This window comes from Trichoplusia ni, chromosome 2, assembly GCF_003590095.1.
Source record: "Trichoplusia ni isolate ovarian cell line Hi5 chromosome 2, tn1, whole genome shotgun sequence".
NCBI lineage: Eukaryota > Metazoa > Arthropoda > Insecta > Lepidoptera > Noctuidae > Trichoplusia > Trichoplusia ni.
This window is the reverse complement of record NC_039479.1, coordinates 10,154,840-10,173,007: the sequence shown is the minus strand read 5'-3', so window position 1 is coordinate 10,173,007 and position 18,168 is coordinate 10,154,840. Positions and strand designations below refer to the sequence as shown.

Below are 18,168 nucleotides of genomic sequence, written 5' to 3'. Positions count from 1 at the left end.
GCTTACCAGCAATAGTCACAATCGCTGTTCTGACTCCAACTTGTAGGAAGTTCTCGTATTTGGACTCCTTTCCCTTCCTTCTCCTGGTGATCATTTCCATGGGCACGTAGAACTGCAGAGCGAACGACAGGAATATCACGAACGCCATGAGGAGCTTCGCTACTTGTGCGATGCTGGAAAAAGCCAATTTTCTCTATTTAATCTGACTTTTTCAATGCTATTTTTAAGGTTTCGCTGGGCAAAAATAGAATCAGACAAACAACAAATAAAGATCGAGGTTAAATGTTTTATAGGAATTAAACTAGCACACATTGTTATGGGAATTTTAACACAAATCATCCATCAACCATCAACCATATCAAATCATGCATAAACCATACGAACAGAACAAGAATATTCTATCGCTACTATTTTAAATTAGTTCACAGATTCACAAAGCTGCACTAACTATTTACGAGTTTACAAAATGGATTTAGTGCTCCTTAGCTTACATTCAAGTTAGGTACCATAAAACAAGTACTCTCTAGTGAAAACTCTCAAGCTGGTAACGTGGTCGTAAATTCTTGTTTCTTTGTATAACTCGTATTTTTAAAAGGGCAAGACCTTTGCTACTTTTCGTAGGAATACGAGTTTTTACTATCAGAATTCTCAGTTCTACTAGAAATACAAGAATAGATTTTATTTAAATGGTTACCGGGCTAAGGAATTTTATCCTTGTGCCACGGAGTTGCACAAGGATAAAATTCACGCCATGCCACGAAGTCTTAAAAACACTCAAGTGACAAATACTAAGAATGTATGTTAGTGATCAATCTGCATAGACTGATAAATCTGACAGCTCCGATTAATATACTATTGAAAAATATGTGTTGAAAGTATGATTGAAAATAACATCTTGACGACCTCCGTGGTCGAGTGGCGTACGCACCGGTTTCAAGGTGTCGCTAGCTCTGAGGTCCCGGGTTCGATCCCCGGTCGGATTAATGTAAAAATCACATTTCTACCTTGTCTCGGGTCTGGGTGTTTGGTACCTTCGTTGTATCTGAATTCCATAACACAAGTGCTTTAGCAACTTACTTTGGGTTCAGAACAATGTATGTGATGTTGTCCGCATTTATTTATTTATTTATAATATTGTGTTTAATATATTTAAAGAGTATTATTTCATTTCTATACCATGAAAGTCTAGTAAGAATGTATCTACAAGAAGCTAAGCTGTCAACGCTACATTAAGGAAGCTGAAGTTCTTGGCAAAGTTAGTGGAATGAGTTTTACAATTCTGATCACAGACGTTTGATAGTTTGCTCAGAAACACTTTCGTAGATGAGACTCTGGCGACAAGCCAAGCGCGTCTTAAAGCACAAGAATAAAACTGAAGTAGAAAAGTGAAAACTGTACATTGAACATTTAAAAAAAAAGAATAGTTGCAGGGTGGTTTACAAACGATTCCGAAGCCGAAAATATGATTTTTAGATTTTTTTGTCTGGTTGTCTGTTTGTCTGTATGTATGTCCGGAAAGATCTCGGAAAGTACTGTTTTCTTCACAAAATATATAATCGTTGTTAAATTAACTAGAAAATTCTGGAACTACTCCATCTTGTCTCGTAACATTATTGGATGTGTTGAAATAATTATTATGGCATGAAGAAACTAACAATCATTAAACGCTGAGGCCGATACTTTATTTCTTCTTCTAACAAAGTTTGCAATAGTTCTCCCAAGAACCGAGCAACAAACCAAAAAGTTTTTGCCTTTTTTGGGACTTTTGGTAAATCTTTCGGATGCTTTTCAAATATGCAATGGAAACTCATAAATATACGTATAAGTTCTGATGGGACTTTGAAATTTGGCTACAAACCTTAAATATTATTAACTTTAGTAAGTCCATAGCAGAAGTCAATTTGAAGAAATGTTAAAGTTGTTCAGCAATATACGAGAAAATTCAATTTGCGTTTAAAATTCAATCATATTTAAACTTCATGAGAAGTAATTGAAGCTTTCATGTCAATATTTGTTCACACTTATTTATTTACTCGCTAAAATGGGTTTCGTAAACGGTATCGAAAATAGTTCACTAAACATTTTTACATAATAAATTATTGACATGTCTGTTTGATTTTACGTTTTAAGTGACTTACTTAAAAAAAATATTATTATATAATGATGCAAATAACCTGAATGTTTGGGAGACCCCTTGCAACTAGGATTACATTATTTACATGAGTCATAAAAATTGGAAGCAAAGACTAATTCGATACTTAAATAATTCTATATTTTACTGGTTTACAATTTTCCAGTGTAGACGCAATTATCTATAAAAAGTCCAAGGTTTCCAACTACAAAGTCTGACCAATTTTTTTTTTAAATCGGTAATAATCCGAACCCAATCGGCGTCTTACACGATAAACACATTTATGGTACTGGTTAAGACCATAACGAAGCAAATGTACCTTTCTTATATACATTTTTTCTCTTAAATTTTAATTGAATTCTTAATACATTTAAATTATTCACGTGAGTTCTATGCAAATTCAATTGTAAGACTCAATGCATAAAGTGCTTGTGCTATTCAATTACTGATGATACAATTATTTCCATTTTATTTAATAGTCGATTAATTAACAGTGATTAATATTTAATTTTGTACAGGATTGAAGAAAATGGATTTTGGTGGTGATAAATGTTTAATTCGAAATTTGTATCGATAAAAATCCAGCAGAGGGGAAAGATGCTGATTAATATTTAATTTTGCAGTAAATTTAGTACTACGTGGCTTTTTGAAATAATTTCCATATATAAAAAAAATACAAAAATACAGAAAAACATATTTTTGTGAAACGTTTAAGTTGAAATATCTTGGAACCGATATTTTTTTAAAGTTGTTGTGTTTTCCGATCCCGTAAGATAAGATGGCACACTAAAAGCGCATCCACAACAGTAACAAGTCTGTTTACTTTAAACCTTTACCTAACCTACAATATAAATTTAATCAAAATTAATTAGAGCAGACCTAGACTAACACGAAATATCTAAAATAAATGGCTATATTTCGTAATAAAGGTAGCTAAAAATATAAGTCAACAGAATTATTTGATCTGTTACCCAGTAACACAAATATTTTCGGAAAGCCTGGAGATTTGTACTTAACAATATATTTATTGGTAGTCGTTAAGGTTAATTAGTAGGGGCTTCTCAGTAATCATTGTAATGTTATTTTATGGTCATTGATTCGTATATTTGGAAGCTAAGCGAGTTTGCCATTAATGTAGGCAGATATTTTGATCATTATTTATTAATTGCTAATAAAAATTGTTTTAGCCTTATATTGTTTGCAGGTGATTTTATTACATTTATTATATCTCATATTTAGCTGAGATTTGTATTCGAACACTAGTGTTCGATTAACAAATTTGTACGAGAAACGCAAGAGCAGCGCAGACGCCGATTTCTCTGCAGTGAAATGAACCCTAACGATGACGATGATGATGATGTCCTTCTATACGTTTCCGTCGACGGCGACACCCTGGCATATACTGGCAGCTTGGTTTCGATCATGTGCGCGCATATGACTTGCGAAACCAAACTTCGCCTATTCTAATATGACACAGACGTCACACAATAGCGTTGTTTTTTTGAAAATTTGTGTGTGTTGACCTTGTGATTCTATTCATGGATACGTAAAAACGACGAGCAGGTTCAATCCTTACGTAGGCATAGTGTGTTTTTTTTTCAAACTTTTGTAATTCGTACTTGTTTTTTCTAAAATAACTCTTATGAAAAGCGGGGTGATCATCGCCCAGATCTTTCTTGTATTAAAAGGCCTGTGCTCAGCAATAGGGTATTTCTAGGCTGGTATTATATCAAACACTTATCCAGACCAAACACAAAAGCGTTTTTTCAGGAAAATGCTTTAAATCTTATAGCTGACAATAATCTCTATGAATACTTCGCTCATAACAATTATATTGGAAAACTATGTCGTACAAAATTAATAAAACAAATTATAGGAAAATCACCAGACATTTATTCTTCCCAGCTTACGGACCGCCTTCCAAGAATAATGAATATATTATATCTTATAGACTTCGCGGAATATCGTTCCAGAATTCTCTGAAACCTCTGAAAAGTAATAAAGTGGACAAAACTCTTGGTAAATCCAGACATCATTTGTAGTGCCTTAAGACGTTAGTAATCTTAAGCTTTCAAGCAGCCAATTTATTTAAGTGAACTGACAGCTAATTCGGAAATTTTGATGAGCTCCGACAGTGAAAAAATCATGGGTAATGCCTTTTGTCTAGGTTCGATACAGATGTTACTATAACACTTTAGACGAAAGGCTTTAAATAGATGTTTTTAAGACAACACTAACTTGTTTTAGTTAATGTGATTAATGATTACTTTAATTTTACGTATCATTTCATGCAGCACGATCTAGTTGTTTTAGTCAGCTGAAACCTAGCCCAAAATGTTAAAAAATAAATATTAGAACATGTTCAAAAAAATTGAGGTGACCCAAAAGACAACATCAACGATCCTAAAGAAATTGATGCAACAGTTTACTTACGGGTATTTAAAGCAAAACTAGTTTTGGACCCAACCGGGACATTCATGAGCTGCAAGGCGAGAGGATCGAAAGTCGAATGAGTCGAAAGATGGCCGACTAACTAGTCTCCAATAAATACGCTCAAATAAACCGTCACATCATAAAGCAATATTCTAATCTAAACATTCTACTTACATATCCCCCTCAGGGAGATTTAGGGTGACGGATCCTTTGACATTATCCCCATACTGAACGTATCCAAAGAAGCCGACGATTCCGTACAGAGATATGACGATCACCATCGCCGTGTTCAGAACTCCGGGACATCCGAGGAACTGCTGCGGCTTCGCCATCTCGTTCTCAACGGGCATCACGACACCGATGCCTTCCATTGCGAAGATCACGGTACTGGAAAATTAGATAAATTAGTCGAGCTTAAAAATAGCACCTGTATTGCCCATCGTCTACTGCTCCCTACCTAGTGCTCTAGCGAAGAAGAAGAAATCGGTGCCTTTGACTGCATAGCACGCTGGCAATTCTTTATCAATAAAATGGAAAACTTCGTACATGAATTTTTTGAACAATAAACCGCAGAATACATATAGAACAAGATCATGACGCCAGGGTCAACTATCATCTCATTCTTTATGTCAGGATGAGACCGCGAGCAAAAACATTAAATGATTTGATATTGGTGGCTTATAAGATATTTTGTAAAGGACGAGAAGAAAGTTTGTGCGTAGTGTCAAAAAATTATGATAATAAAAGTTAAAGATTTACGAATAAAGAAATTATATGTTTTATCAAACAGTGCAATGTCGAGCTACAAGTCAAGTTTTAATCTTCTTTTCCTTATAATATGAGCTACGAAAGATATTAACGAACTAAGCATCAGAATAAATTATATTTATGCAGAAGATTGCGGAAGTTTAAATTACTTCGCAACTGTGTAACAAAGATGAAAATGTACGGCTTCTGGGATATCATAAACGATGCATTATATTCATATAACGTTTCGTTTCTTGTATGACTTCAAAGATTCCTTGCATAGCCAAGCAGGTATTTTATACAACAAATTGTTTTCTTGAACTGTTGTTGAGTTTTAGATACAAATGGAGAGTTGCACTGTTTCCCTTGTGAAGTATGCTTCACTTATTTATCAAAATTGTACCTCAATTGGTCTACAGAAAATACGACGAATCTCTCTAGTCTTTTCAAAGAACCAGACAGTATTTCGTGTAAGATAAATTTAATAAAAATGGTTTATTCAGTTAGTGTTTTTTCAAATTGCTGTATCAAACATTTTTCAGAAACAAATTGGATTCTGTCGAAAATAGTTAATTTGAAATAAAAACAAAACACATTTCAGCATTGTCTGACTTTGACCGACAACAAAACATCTAAAGTTCTAAATTAATCTTATTTCAGTTTCCGCACGACTGCACTGCAGTTCACTTTATCATGTGTCAGACAGACTTCAAAAGTGTCTGGGTTTTGAACTGCACCTGCTTTATTGTAACCGCCTGATAAAATGTAATGAACACGAGACATGTGTCGAAATTGCTTTGACGTGCGGAAGAAAATTATTGAGGGGTTCAAACTTTGATAATTTTCGATTTATCTCAAAATTGTATATGGTATTCAGAGGACCGAGAAATATGGAAAATTATGGAGCCTGTTTCGAATATTGGTAATTTTAGGTAAAAGTTATCATAATTTTAAGCGGTGTTAAAAATTTCGTCTATAAGAATGATCAAAGGTCTTATTGGCATTAAATAATTTGAAAATGTTATACAAACTGTTTCTAAAACACTTGGTTCTTGATTATATTACAATAACTTTCTTGGTACGTCACTATTTATTTAACTAACAACCGAACCGGTGGTAGCTCATGATTAAAGACCCGGAGAAAGTGCGGAATATCCCAATTATACGCGTGAGTAAGTCGTTATTGAAAAAATAGCGTAGTTTTTGAGTTTTTTTTTATCTATTAAAAAACTATTTTGTTTACTTAATCAAGACGAAACTTATTATATGAGAAAATAGAAAGGACCTTCTTTCTTGTCCTTGCCCTAAATGCATGATAATATAGTATATGAAGCTAACATGAACTCTCGGCTAACGTGCAACAAAGCTTCTAGCAAATATTTACGGAACACACAATATTATATTGATGCTATAACCAAGATCAAACAGGAGCTTTTGCACCCTGAAATATCATACGGATTTTTATTAAAAAAAGTAATCGTGTGTTACAAAAAAAAAAAATACCTTTTTTATTAACTTCATCATCCACTATTTTAATATTATTTTTAACACACTGCTGAATAGCCTGTTGTCGTTATTATGACAGGTAGAAATCTTTTAATAACGATATAATAATAAAAACGAAATTGGAAAAAAATAAAATTAAAAGATTAAAAATACCTAAATACCAAATTTATCAAAATCGGACTAGCCGTTTTTATAGTTATAAATTGCAATGTCATCGGATTTGAAGCTAGCCTGAAAATTTCAGCCTGCTAGCTTACCGGAAAATGCCTCAAAATTGAGTTGCAAAAATCAAATGGGAACGACAAACAGACAAGAAAGTGAGAGTATAGAAACGTGGGCATAACTAGCTACCTCAAAAACAAAGGCCATTGGGTTATACTGGCGACCATTTCTCTATCCTTAACGGGAGGTAGATCCAGGAACAAATAGTAGAGCGTTATCACGAAGACCACGAAGATCAGGATATTTGCTATCGCTGAGAATGGCACCAGGTACTTGAGGTTCCGGATCTGGCAGATCAGGACCAGTGGTACCAGGGTAAGTGCACAGGCGGCTTGGATAGACAGGGGTGAATCTGGCCAGTAGACGTCCACAACCTGGGAAGAAAATCATGATTAATTGGGAAACCAGGGAATTACTTAATGATGTTGGAAACAGATGTTTTGTTTAAACCCCTGAACACGAAATATAGGCAGGCAGTGAATAGAAATTTCGCATGAGCAACATGAGCCTAAAATAAACTTTTAATTTAAGAACTTCATCTTTTCCACGTGTTTTGTCCAGTTAAGAACAAAATTCATCATCATCATCATCATCTCAGCCTATCGCCGTCCACTGCTGAACGTAGGCCTCAAAATTACGTGAATATTATTCTTTAACTAGCGTTCCGTTATTCGAATAAAGTTCGTCAGTAACCTTTCTACACTTTTTACTTGATCTGTGGCTTTTTCGTAAACTACATTTGGTTTTGTTGTTGAAATGCAAATTGGAGCGCGAAATTCAATCAAACGAGAGCCAAGATATATTCAAACTGATCGCGTTCATTCACCCGTGAAATTTGTCCTTGAAGTTTCTTCGATACCTAAATGCATAATTTATGCATATCCCACGAAGTCATCCGTGTTGAGTGACCCACTTATAGACTCCTAAGTTGGTATTTTCTTTCTGATGTGAGTTATAGCACATTTGTTCTATGTTGCGTTCGATATGAAATACAATAGAGCATGAATATATTTTTCATTTGTATTACGAATGGTTTAGATGTAAAGTAAAACTGTAAATATAATTTCAACAGGTGTTATCTATATTTGGTTTGTTCAGTTACTTAAACACATGTGAAAATAACATTACACACATGTCATGTGAAAATAAAAGTCTAGGACAGTTTTTTAAGAGAATAAGCTTGCCTTGACTACTTCAATTACATATTTTATTCACATACATAATTCAGTGATGTTCTGCTCATTTCAGTTTGAGACCTCTCTGTGTAATGCAATCTTGAAGCTTTTAACGTTGCGTAACTTTTGTATCTAAGTTGCGTGAAATTGTTAGCAATAGTTGTAATTACGGAGATGCTCTGAGTAGGTTGTGAAATGTTTATCAAAACTGTCTCTCATTATGCTGTTAGTGAGCGAGTTGTGTTGGTTCTTGCGTTGGTAGTGTTTTTAGAAGCGATCAAGGGTGGGCGAATCCGAGGTATAAAGATTTGACCTTTAGAATATCATATTTTTGTTATTGTTAAATTAAGGGTTCAGCGCCAATTAATCCATTAATTGTAGGAAAATTACTCAAAGGCTTTTCTTGTGAAGTTTACTGGATTAACTGATTATTGTTTATGAAATCTATACTAATATATAAAGCTGAAGAGTTCGTTTGTTTGAACGCGCTAATCTCAGGAATTACTGGTCCAAATTGAAAAATTATTTTTGTGTTGAATAGACCATTCATCGAGGAAGGCTTAAGGCTATAAACCATCACGCTGCGACTAATAGGAGCGAAGATACAATGGAAAATGTGAAAAAAAACAGGGCAGGTATAAATCATAACTTGTATTTTCTACCCACGGGGACGAAGTCGCGGGCAACAGCTAGTTGAATAATAAGGATAAAGAATATGTGACTAGACAATTAAACGCCGATTTTTACTTTATAAATAAAATTGCTTAAATTAAAAATAACTTACTTCTTTTATAGAAGATCCGATGAAGACAACGTATACGCACAATACACTGGTATATGTTAAAACAAGCGAATAGTCTACCAATGTCCTGAAAATATAAAATGAGTATCACTAATTTTACATAAAATCAAGTTCAAGCTTCAGCAACTTGATGAACCCAATCAGATTTACAAAAACAACAAAACAAAACAAATGCAACAGATGCCCATTCCAATTATAAAACGATTTATTATTTTCACAAACATGTTACGATACGTATAAATGCCAATTATTGTCAGCTTTTTTTTGAAGTTTTTTTTGTAAATCTGACTTGTTTTATCAACTGTTTTGCTGACTATGCATCAGATGGAACATTTCTTTTTAAGATAAGCACGAACAGGCTTACCATTATCGTAAATACTGTAAAGTATCCTATAGGTGATGAATTGAAGTAATAACTTATTATTAAAAAATACACATACCAAAGTATTTTTTTTTTCTTTTTAAATACGCTGCAAGGATCTTAAAATACTCATCCTCTGAACAGATTTTCAAATGTAGAGTTATTTTTGTTTAAACATTACCAAGGGATGATGGATGTCCTTACAAAGATTTTCTTACTTACTTCACGAATTCGCCCCAAGGTTGTAGTTTCTTTGGTCCATAAGTAAATGCTGCACCACATGTTTCTGCAAAGCTAAGTGATGGCTTCTTTGCGTCTACACACACATCCTGAGATGTTTTGACCTGAAAATCATTATGATAACATTACATATGTGAATGTACTAGGTAAAACTTCTCATAAATTTTACTGCGGACCGGTCTTATTGATTTGCTTTTCTAAGTGGGGTACTTCAAGGTTTTCTTCCTTTTCACGTTATTGACATACAGACTCTTAGGTCGAATATACGGAATCTTTAATATGGTATCTTTCATGTATAATATTGTTGACTGTTGTGTTTGCTTTGGTAATGTTGTTTTACATAACTGTCATTTTGTCTACTTCATCAACGGAAGTTTGCATCCAAATCCAATAATTACTCCAAAAGGACTCCCGCAGTAAGGATTTTAAAACCTTGTGCCGCGGGGGTTTCACAAACATACAAATCAAATACACAATGACACCCAGACTCAGAACAAGCATTCGTGGATCGCACAAATGCTTGTCCTACGCGGGGATCGAACCCGCGACACAACGCGCACAGTGAGTTTGGCGTGGTGACCTCAACCACTCGGCTATTCGTGCATGCTTATGAAATTGCTTTTTTTTAATGCAGACAATTTATTGATTTGTATCTTGATCCAAAAATATAAGAAAAAACCTTAACATTAAAATGGTAAAGTAACGTCATATTTGTTCCACTGATAACTTTGTTTGCATATTTAATACCGCTCAACAATTACTCAACGAAAGATCAAAAGAATATAAGAAGAATGTTAATACTTAAAATAATATAAACGGTAAATATAAATTTGTTTACGTATGAGAACATCTCAAAGAATTAGTTCGAGATGATTTAAGAAGATATTTTAAGATATAAATAACTGAAATATGTTTTATTTTTACAGTAAATGTCAATGAACGACAGTTACAAATGTGCCTGAAAATTATATTTGGTTTGAAAGAATACATTATTTTTTACAAAAGTTCATCGTTTCTGAAAATACATACTATTGGTAATGGGGGATTTCACGAAAAACCTGATTTCCAGAGAAGAGTTTTTACCTGTCCATGAACGCGCGGCGAAAGATATGTGTTCAGAACTAGAAAAAAGGCTTTTAACCAGATTTTGGACGTAAAGGATGTTTAACCAGAAACTTTTAAGAAAGGCGGTTGCCTACTCCATCAAAAAGAGAAGATACATTCAAATATTGATCAAATAATGATTTTTTGGGCATAAAATGCCTTTGACCTTTGAAATCTATTTAAAAACGCTGTCAACCAATCAGTTTATGTTTATTCCCAAAATATTCAGTTATTTCATATTTTAATTTGTTACAGAAATATCATAGGTATTTTAATTAATATTTCGTCATACCGCTGAGCTATTTCAAGAAGACTTGCTGTCAAACAATACAATTGGACCAAGGTTCATCGAGAATTATGTTTCTTATTACCGTTTCTACTTTAAAATATCTTTACAAAGGAATGACTTTCCATTCACAAACATTGTTTTGTTTATAACGGTACTTCGCTCATTCAAAGAGTTGCTCAAAAACCTCATTAAAAGTTCACCAGCTCCTTTGTCAAGTGAATTTTGATGCTTCTAAATTAGGCTTAGACGGAATAGCTAAATGTACCTCGGTCTGCAGACGGTGCAATTTCGCTCAGTTGAAACCCAGTCAAGGTTGTTTTGCTTAAACACTGTCTGGATCGTAGATTAGTCTATTAGAACTGTAACTAGTTGTTACAGAAACTGACACCGAGGATTTGCAAGAACTGATTGCAAGTTTGCAGTTCTGATCTGAGATAGATGGACTAACCGTTTGTGATTTATGTATCATATCGCTTTGTGACTTAGTCGATGGTGAGGATTACGGTGTTTTAGTAATAAAGGGAGTAGAATAAAATATTTTTTACGGCAAAACATATTTAAAAACTATTGAGTCACGTGTTAAGTGAAATTGATAGTCTTCAAACTTTTTGTGCAACTAATAATAATGATAGATATAAAAATGCTTTAAGCAGTAAATAATTTCGTCGATGTAGTATCCAAACTGACCACCGTTCATAATGATAGACTAACCAGAATATGCACTGTATGAGTACAAATAAACCCAGCTAATAGTGTTCCTATAGTTCCAGCTACGAGACCAGCATTCTTGAAGGCGGCAGGCATAGCGAGGATGCCAGATCCAAGACATGACTTCAGGAGATGAACTATAGATCCAATTGTCCTGTAAACAATAAAACTTGTTTGAATATTTTGGCTCTGTAAATGAACAACGACGAAGTATGAAGAAGGATGAAATTTTAAAGTTGCGTCTGGATTCCATTTTGGAGTTTTGATGAAGTTGAGAGTTTCTGTCTTTTGAACTGTCGCGTCTAGAGGTTGGTTTCTTATTTTTGAAAGCATAATATATTAGCTTGTAAAAATGCTTTTCTTTGTCAGGTAAGTTGATTGAAAACAAAAGCTATCGTGGAAAAATCCAGGCTTTATTTGTTTAGATTTGGTTTTCATTTAGGAACTAAAAAAGCTAGCATCTTACTGAATAATATCAACTTTTATTTTGTTAAAGACAAGTTTATTTTCTGTTCAACTTTTCATGTAAAAATTAACAAAGCAAGTTTTAAGTATTACAACACCGACATCGTTTTATCCAAATTTACAAGATGCCTAAGTAATGTTAACCTAAAACCGTTTGATGTTTATTTCATGAAGAGAGTTGAAGGCATAGAAGCCTAAATTAATTTTCATATACCTTAACAGTCTGATAAATTTTTAACCTAGAAATATATTACTAAGTATTTTCTTTGTTTTCTGTACTATTTTTGCTTGAACAATGGAACTGAGGACTTTAGTAAAGTATGTTTACGCCTACAGACTTTGTTAAGTTTAGGCAGTTTAGAAAAATATATGTGGCATAGCTTCTAAAGGGAAAATTAGAGGTGAGACACAAGAGCAAGGAATCCTTTTGTCTAGACTTGTGATAAAGGTATAACTTAGCTTGACATATTAACCTTCGCAACTGAATTTGTGCTTATACCGGTACGACGTCGTAAGCCTTGGTATCAATAAGTAGAGTTTTAGAAAAAGAAATCTGTTTAATGCGTCAGACTTTTATTTTATCTCGTAAACAAAACGAGAAGGAGGTACAGTGATTTAAAATGTCACTTAGATACAAAAATAATACATCTAAATTGAAATACCTTAGATAAGATAAGATAATATATTGCATTGTCAGGGCAATGGCCGGAAATATTTTGCTCAAACGCTCATTGTTATTTAATTTGTCCTCTTAAAACACGTAACTGAAATTAGTTACAGCGTTCATCGGTTTGAATCACAATCGATATTGGAGACGTTCTGAGACAAAGACTTAATTTTCAAAATAAGTTTCTGAAAATATTTTTTTGAGGTGCAACTGGCGTGAATAATACTGAAATACGTAGTTTCCTTTTTGTAGCTAAGACAAAAAGGCGAGTCAAAGTCCTTTTTAAAATTCTTCTTAGTTCTTATGATTTTGAATTGGACTTAACACATGCCTTGGTTGGTCAATCGACTATGGACACGTGATTATGCCAAAAATATTACAGTATTTTTGCCATAATCACGATTTTGATATGGTAGAAATTCACATGAAGTGGAGAATATTGCCAAAGCTTTGATTCCAATGCGGAATTCCAAACTGCCAACTGGCAATAGAATTAGTAGGATGGGATTTTCAACTTCCGAATTCTGGATTTTTACACGAATAGTTTGTTTTGTTTTTGATACTATAAAAACCAGGATAGGTTATCCTAATTTTGAAATATCAACCTAAAAATTGTTTTGTGACTTTACTTAAATGTTGAGTACTTACGAGTTAGGATGTTCAACTGTTCGATGCTCAAAAGGATTGTATGGCTTTTCATCAGCTACGGTTTTTGATGCTATGCTGAGTGACGACTGGAACCCAGGGTTACTTGTCAGGTCCGCCCTGGAAATATGAAGAGAATGAAAATTTTGAAGAAAATCAATATAAAAAATGATTGTCAGAGTAACTTTTAACATCATCTTAAGGTATAATTTACTAAAAAATTTCTTTGCTTGTAACGATTTGTATTATTTAAAAAGCTGGAGTATGTTAATTTGTTTAATAATTTAGCAAAATCTAACCAGAAGATTTTGAAAATAACATTTATTTAATATTTATTTCATTGTTTGCAAAAAGGAAGTTTCATAAAAACCTGGTACTAATTTGATCAAACCAAGTGTAGATATTAAGCTGGTTTTAAGACGATCTTTTTGTACGTCAGACAAAAAGATTGTTCATGATTTATTATTACTACAGTAAATTAATTAAAGACTCATCTTCAAGGATGCAGAACGAGTTTTATTTAGCACAACTGATGACAGTGATGATTTCTTGTATCCATTTCATAATTATACATTAATCATCATGGTTTTATTGTAAAACGTAAGAACAAAGCTATGCAATAAAAAATGGTCAGATTCAGCAACAGCGAAGGGAGTCTTACATTTCTTAAGGAACTTTTCTTAAAATAAGATGACCGACTGGTAAAGGTCACGACGCCAAACACACTTTGCGGAGTCTGAGTGTCTTTGGGCATGTGATTTGAATATTTGTTAAACCCCCACGATACAAAATTATAATATAATATGCGCACATCCATGTTTGTATTGCTTATGAAAGCAATATTGAACTTTTTATCTTATTAATCTTTCGTTCGTTCGACTCAACAACAATATAAACATGGACAATTTGCTCTATTTCTGCCTTTTGGAGACATGAGAGCAAATGTTTACATAACGTCCTATTACTGTTTAACTGTAGTCATGTTTTCTTGTTCAAACTTTCATTATATCTCATCAAATAAAAGGGTCACCAAAACACGAATATGCCATTCAAACTACCAGAAGAACGTTGGCAAAAAACTAAGAACGAAATTACAATAGCATGAGCAATCTGTAAAGAGTGACTATTTGTGGATTCTTTCGTCAATCCGACCTTGCCAGTGATCCAATGATTCGGAACGATGTTTTGTTGACCATCAATGAAAAACGTAGCGTTTAATTTCTATTGTGGTTACGCCTGGCTGGATTATTTGTACACATAAATTCAAGGTTACAAATCGGGTTTTGCATTTCAATACCAAAACAATATTGAGATGATTTTCGTGACAAATCAATTAGGATAATTCCAGTAGTAGATACTTTTAATGTAGAAAAATATGTGACTATAAATTAGAGTTTTTTATTACATAACAATGAAATTTTTTTTGCAATACTTGGGTAAAATAGCTTCCCACTTGCAAGCCATTTTCCTCTAAAGGGATTTTTTGCATCCATTTTTATGCACGAGGTGCAGGTTTAGTTCCAACCAATCGCAACTTGGATTTCAAATATTGAAATCTGAAAACGCCACCCTGCACACTGCAGTAAGCTAGCCTGGTGATATAATTCTCAAACCTTGCTTATGAGAAAAGACCTGTGCCCATCAGTGGGCGGTATATAGGGGGGTATTAATATAATAATAATAGGCTTGTTTTAAAGTTAACAAAATATTTTATAGGTACTCTCAATTAAATTTACTTACAGCAAAAACATCTCCAGTTAAATATTATTGTTTTAGTTTTAAAGCTTCAGTAATACACAACTTTTAAGACCACTCTTTAATTATAATAGTTTCGTCTTGTAAACAGTAACTAAGAAAACATTTGAGAGAAGGCTTAAAATTTTATTATAATTTATTTAATGAGAGTTCAAAGAAGAACATGCATAAAACATTTGACTTTTGTCTTTATTGCATGACCTTAGATATATGACGAAAATATTACAAAACCTTTTTAAATTAATCTTTTTATTTTTAATAACTATTTTTAGGTTTTATGCAATTATTTTATTAATTCAAAAAAAGACTCCAAAAAGGAAAAGAAAGATTTGGGATTTTTTTTTAGTTGGAAAGCTTTGTATCTTCTGTTTTATTCAAAAATATCATATCAGTATATTTTATACCTCTCAACTATATCCTTCTGTTTATCATGGTGCACCTTATTTTTAGTGTTATAATTCAAAACATGATGGAGAAACTTAGCATCCACTTGCGAAGGTTGCGACAAAATATCAGGAAAGATAAAACTTGTAGCAACATATTGTTTGCCCCGACAAGTTTTGTCGATCTTTTCCTAACATCAGGTCTAATTAGAAAACTTTGCGAGTTTTATACTACTAGAAAATATAGTAGTAGTATATAGTAGAAAATATGTTAAGCAAAGCCATGTTAGATAAGTAATATGAAAAGTATTGCTAAAATTCGTTATTAATTTTATTTGATTTGATACTGTATCGTATTAACTGACCCAAAAAATACCAACCTATTTTTCCATTCTTGTGTAGGTACATCCTCTTTCCCATAAATGACAATTTTGAGCATCTTTTATAATTCATATTTTAACAAAAACGATTTTTCTGAAAAAATCGAATCTCGCTTATTTTCGAATAAAAAACTTAAAAATGCTCTTTAAATAGTTTGTTTGCACTTAGTATTTATTTGGTTTCACTAAATTTTCAGCAGCTAAAATGTTTTCAAATAAGATTACGATCACTTACGTTGACTTAAAGTTGTCTACCTCTACCGAATCCTTTTCCTTCGCCATTTTGGTTTTCTGAAAAAAAATTATTATTAAGTAATGGCATTATTTAATGTCAACTAAAAACTATAAATAAGAAACTTCGCGTGTTGACTTAAACGAGCTTCTTTTGATTTTGACAGTCCTTTGAAATATAAGTTGGAATTATTAATTTTAAGTTGCATATTATGTTTTTTAAAAAGCTTTTTTCTTAATATTCTGTTCTACATTGCGTACGATAAGTCCTGTCTTTGTGGTTTCCCCTAGAATACAAAATAGCTGTAGTATCAGAATTCCAATGAGATTCCACTGAACATAAATGTTTTAAATGGCATGTGTAATTTTGCGGCAATCCGTTAATCTCTCTAAGTCAAACTGTCAATCTAACACTTTAAACCGGACATCAAATCATGATCTCAATAAAGTTAAAGTGATATACGGAGTGATAAAAAATATTACTTGGACCAGCAGCAATATACCTGTACATAAAAACTGTTGCATTATAATTTTTAACAATAATTTGATAAACGAATTATGACAGTTCGTATGTTCTTCCTATCAAATACAGTTGCGGAGTCGATTGCTACAACTTGTAAAGAAACTGTCAGATTACGCATAAGAAAGTAGATAAATATTGAAAACCAGAAAAATCTAGAGCTACATCATAATAGATAATAGTAATGCTCTCTTCTTTCACTTATTGCATTTTTTCTTTTTTTTACTTACTTTTGTATAATAAGATTAGGAGGAGAGGAGCTACACGTGACACAGTCGTTTCGTGGATGGGTAACCCTCTACGTCATAACGAGTTCCGCCGAGTTTCGGAAAGCACGTTCAATTGTGGATTGCGGCTGTTATTCATACATCTTTGATTGTCGTAACGGTTAGGACCCATATTGCTAACCTACCTAAACCTACTAACCAGTATTACTAAGGAGTATCAGTTTGCTCAGGCAACTGTGTTCATTAGGTCAGATTGGCGGTAATTCTTTCTAAAATACAGATTCTTATTGACGACGGCGTGTAAAAAGGAATGTAATTTTTCTAATAATCCTCCTGTTTTTTTTTTATTATATTTAAATTGTTCTCAAACTATTAGGAAGTAACTATTTAGTAATTTGAGCTATCAGTTAATTCTATTCAAATTAATGCATTATTGCACGCGCCCCTGACGCGAGCGCTTCGCCATCTTAACCTGGTAGCAGAGGAGATTGACATTTTTGCGTGTCCATTGAGTGAATTCACAAAGATAACATTCCATGTAATTAGTTATAACATTTAAGTTTAGTATTAGGATGGCTCCACTATTATATTGGGTTATACCTGTAAAAATAGTGTAAGTTTTGGTTGAATAAATAAATAAATAATACTAGAAATAGAAGAGAAAGTTCAATGCCCCTAAAGTTCTGTGGAAGTTCGATTGAACAATTCCTTCTACAAATTCTTTGGTTTGTTTGGTTATAAAGCATGACCCAATTAAATCCAAAGGGGCTTGGTTAGAAATAAATCTCAATTTTTAAATCAATTTACTTCCAATTATACTTGAACTGCTTGGGTCAAGTGATGCTGTTTTGATTATTAATTATTTTACACGGGGTTTTCATTCAGAAAGGAGTTTTCGATAGATTTCATTTGACGGTGTCTGTCTGCTGCTGAAACTACAGGTAAATAACTAAGCTCATATGAATTTTCAAGAGTCTTTTTACAGGAATATGTAGATGCGGTAAAACAAGAATGTTTAGGTGGTGAGAAAAGTAACAATTTCATTTGATCAGTCATTTAGACGAAACAGTTGCCTTTAAGGAAACTAAAATAAATGAAAAACGGGTCAAGTGTGAGATGGACTCGCACCTAATCGGTTTGGCTATAAAAAAAAACAAATTTGTTTCTCAGCAGACAT

General features: G+C 33.1%; 1 protein-coding gene across 1 annotated transcript in view; it reads right to left on the bottom strand.

Moving 5' to 3' along the window:
- LOC113506931 (proton-coupled amino acid transporter-like protein pathetic) overlaps window positions 1–18,168 on the bottom strand; it is a 36,449-nt gene that overhangs the window by 3,571 nt on the left and 14,710 nt on the right. The window contains exons 2-9 of the mRNA XM_026889778.1: window positions 16,249–16,304; window positions 13,499–13,615; window positions 11,722–11,872; window positions 9,600–9,721; window positions 8,999–9,083; window positions 7,169–7,413; window positions 4,739–4,951; window positions 7–173 (exon numbers count right to left, since the gene is read on the bottom strand). Of these exons, the coding sequence (XP_026745579.1) occupies window positions 7–173; window positions 4,739–4,951; window positions 7,169–7,413; window positions 8,999–9,083; window positions 9,600–9,721; window positions 11,722–11,872; window positions 13,499–13,615; window positions 16,249–16,295 (1,147 nt within the window). The 5' untranslated portion in view covers window positions 16,296–16,304. The remainder of the gene's footprint in view (window positions 1–6; window positions 174–4,738; window positions 4,952–7,168; window positions 7,414–8,998; window positions 9,084–9,599; window positions 9,722–11,721; window positions 11,873–13,498; window positions 13,616–16,248; window positions 16,305–18,168) is intronic.